At 46.0% G+C, this 4162-nt stretch overlaps 1 protein-coding gene across 1 annotated transcript; it reads left to right on the forward strand.

Annotated features, from left to right (window-relative positions):
• Positions 1 to 456: 456 nt before the first annotated feature.
• LOC137809022 (uncharacterized) lies at positions 457 to 969 on the forward strand. The gene has a single exon (XM_068610163.1). It carries the CDS (start codon positions 457 to 459, stop codon positions 967 to 969), a length of 513 nt encoding a protein of 170 aa, XP_068466264.1.
• Positions 970 to 4162: the final 3193 nt, after the last annotated feature.

Raw genomic sequence — 4162 nt, forward strand, 5'->3', positions numbered from 1 at the left:
GTTCTTCAGGGGTGGCCGAGATATGAGGCACTCCCCTCGCAGAGATGAGCCCGCCAAGAGAAGACGGTCACCTCCATGAACCAGGGACGATCGGGACCGCAGGGAAGACTGCCAATCCCGAAGAGATGACCCTCCACGAAGAGATGATCCTCCTCGGGATGCCGAGAGAAGGGGTAACCGAGAGGTCATTATCACCATAGTTGGCGACTTCACCGGCAGAGGAAGTACAAACAACACACAAAAGAAGCACCTCCGAGCGGTGCACCAGGTGAATGCGGTGACATTCTAACTAAGGATGCCACCCATCACCTTTATAGACAATGATTTCAAAGGCGTAGACTATCGGCAAGACGACCCGATGGTGATAATAGTTGATATAGACAATTCACCATCAGAAAGACTTTGGTAGACCAAGGAAGCTCAGTAGACATCCTCTACTAGAAAACATTCAAGGCCATGATAATACCCGAGGCCGAGATGGTGCCTTACGACGACCATGTGGTTGGCTTCTCGGGTGAGAGGGTGGGAACCAAGGGCTACATTAAGCTTTACACCACCTTCGGTCAGGAAAAGAGCTGCAAGACGATCAAGATTCGATATTTGGTAATTAACGCCAATACCTCTTACAACATCCTCCTCGGACGACCATCCCACAACCGGCTAATGGCGATCGTATCAACACCTCACCTGGCAATGAAATTTCCTTCATTGGCGGGAGATAATCTCACAGTCCACGTTGACCAGAAGGAAGCAAGGGAATGCTATGTTGAAAGCCTCAAAGTAGAGCCTCTGAGGAACGGCTGCTCTCCAAGGCGAAAATCCTCTCGGAAAGACCGCTCACCCCGAGAGGCCCGGTCGGTGCTGTTCGAACCAAATTTTGCATTGGTGGATCTCGACCCTCGGACAATCGAGGATAGGCTGGAAGCCATGAAAGAGCAGCGACGAGTACCCTTCCTGAACAAGGAGTGAAGTACTACTAATGGAACGACCATGGCAGCAGTTGAGGCCGAAATAATGCACGCCACGCTTAAGAAGAATGTAGATTTGTTTGCATGGACACCATCTGATATGATAGGCGTAAGCCCAGCTATCATCACACATAGGCTATCAATGTTCAAAGAAGCACGACCGATCGTCCAGAAGAAGAGAGATTACGATGATGAGAACCCCTAGCAGCAAAAGCAAAAGTCGATAAGCTTCTATCGGTCGAGATCATATGCGAAACCCAGTACACGACTTGGTTGGCCAACTTCGTCATGGTTACCAAGCCGAACGGTAATTGAGGATGTGCGTCGACTACAGGAACCTCAAAAGCGCCTACCCAAAAGACTCTTACCTCTTACCGAACATCGACTGGCTAGTGGATGGGGCGGCCGGCCATAAGATCCTTAGCTTCCTAGACGCTTATTCTATGTATAACCAATTATGTATGCATCCCAAGGATAAAGAAAAGATAGCTTTCATAACGGTCGACGCCAATTACTATTACGAGGTCATGTCGTTCAACCTCAAGAACGCAGGGGCGACCTACCAACGCCTTATGGATAAGATCTTTCGAGGGTTGATCAGTCGGTGTGTAAAGGTGTACGTGGACGACATTGTCGTGAAGTCCGACTCTTTTGACCAACATGTAGAGGACCTTAAAGAGGTATTCAAAGCCCTCAGGGCGCTAATAAGAAGCTCAACCCCGAAAAGTGCATATTCAAGGTTGAGGGAGGGAAGTTCCTGGGTTTGAAGCTACAAAAGCTAAAAGCTAATCCCGACAAATGTCGAGTCATCATAGACATGAGGAGTCCGAAGAACATCAAGGAGGTACAACAACTCCTAGGGCGCCTGACAGCCTTCTTCATGTTCATCCCCCGATTGGCCAAACGAACAAAGCCGATAGTGCAGCTACTTCGGAAGGCACCCAAGTTCAGCTGGGAAAACATATTCGAGAAAATCATCAAGCAATTGAAGGATTTTCTAACATCTCCATCAGTCATCCAAAAATTGCCCGACTAGCCCATCCTGGTGTATTTGGCGGTCTCGGAGGAGGCGATCAATGTCACGTTGGTATAGGAGGTCGAAGGCAAAGAACGACTGATATTCTTCGTTAGTCGGAAACTCCATGCGGCCGAAACGAGGTACCAAATGATCAAAAATATGGCTCTCGCTCTAGTCCTGACGGCAAGACAAATGCGCCCTTATTTTCAAAACCATTCCTTCACGGTAAGGACCGATTATCCCATCTTTAAAATTTTATCCAAACCCGATCTTGCAGAACGAATGATAGGATGGTCGGTCGAGCTCTCTGAATTTGACATCTGGTATCAACTGAGAGGGGCAATCAAATCTCAGTGCCTGGCCGACTTCTCGGTCGAGCTTACCCCGCTGCCACACCTGTCGGCCGGATGAACGCTCTATGTGGATGTCTCCTCAAACAAAACAACATGTGGAGCATGAGTCGTCCTAGAAGGACTGAGCGATCTCCTCCTAGAGCAAGCACTCCAATTTAGATTCAAGGCAACCAACAACCAAGCTGAGTACGAGGCCTTGCTCGCTGGGCTAAACTTAGCCTACGACATGGAAGCATGCAAGGTCATATGCAAAAGCGACTCCCAGGTCATGGTCGGCTAGATCTTAGAGGAGTTCAAAGTGAAAGAACCCCTGTTACAACGATACTTCCATGCCGCCCAAAATAGCATCACCCGCTTCCACAAGGCATCTGTGGAATACATACCAAGGTAGGAAAACAAAAGGGTCGACGCCTTATCTTGGCTCTCAATCACAAAGAAGAAAATCCACCAACGATGAGTCATACAAATATGGCTAAGACACCCCAGCGTGTCAGAAACCGAATGCCTTGCAATAGCCAAAACCAAAATCGATAGTTGGATGGCCCCCTTCATCCAGTACCTCGAGCACGGCACATGCAAGCCAGAAGAAGAGAAGACGGTGAAACAACAATGCGTTTGGTACACCATGACAAACGAAGATCTATACCAAAGGGGCTACTCGGCCCCCCTGATCAAGTGGATCACCAATGAGCAAGCTGAGTATGTCCTTATCGAGATACATGAGGCGGTGTTCAGTAACCATTCGTGGGCACGAACGATGGCTGCTAAGGTCCTTAGAGCGGGCTACTATTGGCCGACCATCCAAGGAGACTGCGGCGAGTACGTGAAGAAATGCGCCAAATGCCAAGAGTTCGGCCCCCTCCCTCATGCTAAACCAAAAATGCTACACAGCCTCATGTCCCCATGGTGCATTATGAGCAAAGTCAAGATCAATTGGATCCATATCATCAAGGAACACATGCAGAAATCTATGAGGTTAAGTGACTATCATTATCTTGATGCCATCTTGATTTTTAAATTCATAAAGTATTTTGAAGTAGATCTTGAAGAAGATACATCTTAATTGGTGAAATCAACACAAGAAGTGAACAATGGTTTACTAAGCAAGATGTGTTTTACCAAGATTGGTGGAAGATGGGCAAGCAAGGATGGTGAACATGGTGGTTCATCAAGTGGTGCACATGGTGAACATGACGAAGAATATCAAGAAGTTGATGAAGGGGTTGATGATGATGCTCAAGATGAAGACCAACCTGCTGCTGACATAGGTGCTGGAACAAGTGATGGAAATCAAGGAAATAGAATTCTCTCAATGTCTTCTTTTGAGAGATTCATGGTCAATAGGTTGGACAACATTGCTGAAAATCAAAGGAATATTCATGAGCTTTGTGCTACAAACTTCTAGAACTTTGACAACAAATTTCAAAGCATGGATACACATTTTCAGACCCTTTATGAACAGGTTGAAACTGTTCAAAACCAACTTTCTGAGCTACAGTATCGAAAAGAAGATTGAAGCCAAGTTTTGTTATTTTTTCTATGCTTCTATTGCTTTATTTTGAACTATTTTGTTTTTCACTCTTCTTAATTCTATTTGTGAAGAAAAATAGGGGGAGAATATGGTTTATGTGTTGTCTTAAAAACCACTATAACCTGCTATAACTTTGTTTTAAGGTTTGGTTTGGTGCTGCAGTTTTGGTGTGTTTTGGCATAGATTTTGGCTGGTTTTTCTGCTTTTGTGTTTATGCATCATCTAGTTATTGTGTAATCATAACCTGCTATTAGAGATGCTCTGGATTGCATAGTTTTTGGTTTTGCAGGTG

This window comes from Phaseolus vulgaris, chromosome 2 (genome assembly GCF_000499845.2).
Source record: "Phaseolus vulgaris cultivar G19833 chromosome 2, P. vulgaris v2.0, whole genome shotgun sequence".
NCBI classification, from domain to species: Eukaryota; Viridiplantae; Streptophyta; class Magnoliopsida; order Fabales; family Fabaceae; genus Phaseolus; species Phaseolus vulgaris.

Excerpts from the sequence above, each read along its gene's own strand:
- LOC137809022 (XM_068610163.1), top strand. The coding sequence starts at position 457 with ATGATAATACCCGAGGCCGAGATGGTGCCTTACGACGACCATGTGGTT.